At 63.9% G+C, this 1470-nt stretch overlaps 1 protein-coding gene across 1 annotated transcript in view; it reads right to left on the bottom strand.

Annotated features, from left to right (window-relative positions):
- TPBGL (trophoblast glycoprotein like) overlaps window positions 1-270 on the bottom strand; it is a 1155-nt gene extending 885 nt beyond the window's left edge. The window contains 1 exon segment of the mRNA XM_025042590.1: window positions 2-270. Coding sequence (XP_024898358.1) covers window positions 2-270 — 269 coding nt within the window.
- Between the last annotated feature and the right edge of the window lie 1200 nt (window positions 271-1470).

The raw sequence follows: 1470 nt of genomic DNA, 5'->3' as shown, positions 1-1470 counted from the left end.
TCCGTCCGCGTCCCCGCCGGCGAAGGCGGACGCGCGCAGCACCGTCAGGTTGGCGCCCACGATGGTGAGGTTGCGCGCGTCAGGAGGCACGTCCCGCGGCGGCTGCCGGAGCTCGGCGCCCGACGCGCAGCGCAATAGCAGCTTGGGGCCGCCGAAGCAGTAACACTGGAAGGGACAGGGAGCGGCGGGCTGGCTCAGCACCGCCGCCACGAGCAGCAGCCCCGGTAGCAGTGGCCCCCTTGGCTCCAGCTGTCCCGCGCGCGGGGCCATCGTGGCTGCCCCCGCATTCAGCGCCCGGGCTGCTGCGCTCACCAGTGAGTTCGGAGCGCCTGGGGGGCAGGGGAGAGGGGGCTGGTGGGGCAAGTCCTTGACCCCGAGAGGCTGGCAGTCGCGGTCGGTCCGTCTGCGGGCTCTAAAGTCCGTGGAGGCTTCACTTTCCTGGCTGGGGCGAAAGGGGTCAGGCGGGGAGCGGAGCCCCCCGCCCCCGGTGCCCTACTCGCCCTGCGCACTGGCCTCCGACTTCCGCGGCCGTCCCGGGCTCGGAGCCGAGTGGGCAGGGTTTGCTCCCCCCTCCCCGCCTCCCGGCCTCCTCCTCCGCCCCCAACTGAGTCTCTGAGCCCTCCTCGCCGAGAGGCGGGGTGGGAGGCTCCCGAGAATCTGGGCTCTCGGCTGCTGCGTTTTCTCTTACCCACTCTCCGGCTCCCGGGCTGCCGAGAAGTTTAGCTCTCCGAGGTTCTGAATTGCTGCCCCCTCGTCTTCCCCACCTCGCATGTTTAAGGTGGTTTCTCTCTCTCTCTCCTCTCTCTCTCTCTCTCTCTCTCTCTCTCCTTTCTCTTCTCTCTCTCTCTCTCTCTCCTTTCTCTTCTCTCTCTCTCTCTCTCTCTCTCGCACATGTGGGGCGGGGCGGGACCGGGGAAAGCAGGCAGGTGGGTCAGCACCATAGAGCGAGAATTTGGGGTGAGGACTTCAGCGTTCTCTCCACAAACGCAGGCAGGATGAGGGGTGGGTTGAGAAAGTTACTCATTTTTCAGTCTCTTCCTAATCTCTGTGATCGAGAAGAGCTCTGGCTGTGCTAGGAGAGACTGGAAAATCTCCAGCCTCGGCCCCCTAGCTGCGACCCTGGTTACATTAGGCCTGGCTAGGGTACTACTATTGCAAGTACCGTAGAAACAGCGTTTTCTCGACCCCATCCCAACCCCACCCCCGGAAGTCAGCAACGCCCCCTCCTCTTTTACCTCCGCTCCCCTCTTCCCCCCCACAACTCACTGACTGCTTTGCCTGGAGTTCTTTCATCTTTCCTCCACCAGCCTGGACTCCTCCCGCAAGCACTCTCCCAGGCTGTCGGACCGGTGGGTGTGGTGATTCAGCTCTTTGCTATCCCCTCCCTGCCCCAGCGTCTAGGCACCTGTCTAGACTGTCCTACTGGGTCTTAGGACTCTGGAGTTGGACACCATAAACTGCCCCTCTTTC

This window comes from Pteropus alecto, unplaced genomic scaffold, assembly GCF_000325575.1.
Source record: "Pteropus alecto unplaced genomic scaffold, ASM32557v1 scaffold7, whole genome shotgun sequence".
Classification (NCBI taxonomy): domain Eukaryota; kingdom Metazoa; phylum Chordata; class Mammalia; order Chiroptera; family Pteropodidae; genus Pteropus; species Pteropus alecto.
Note: the sequence above shows the minus strand (reverse complement) of the source record. Positions and strands in the feature narration are given on the sequence as shown.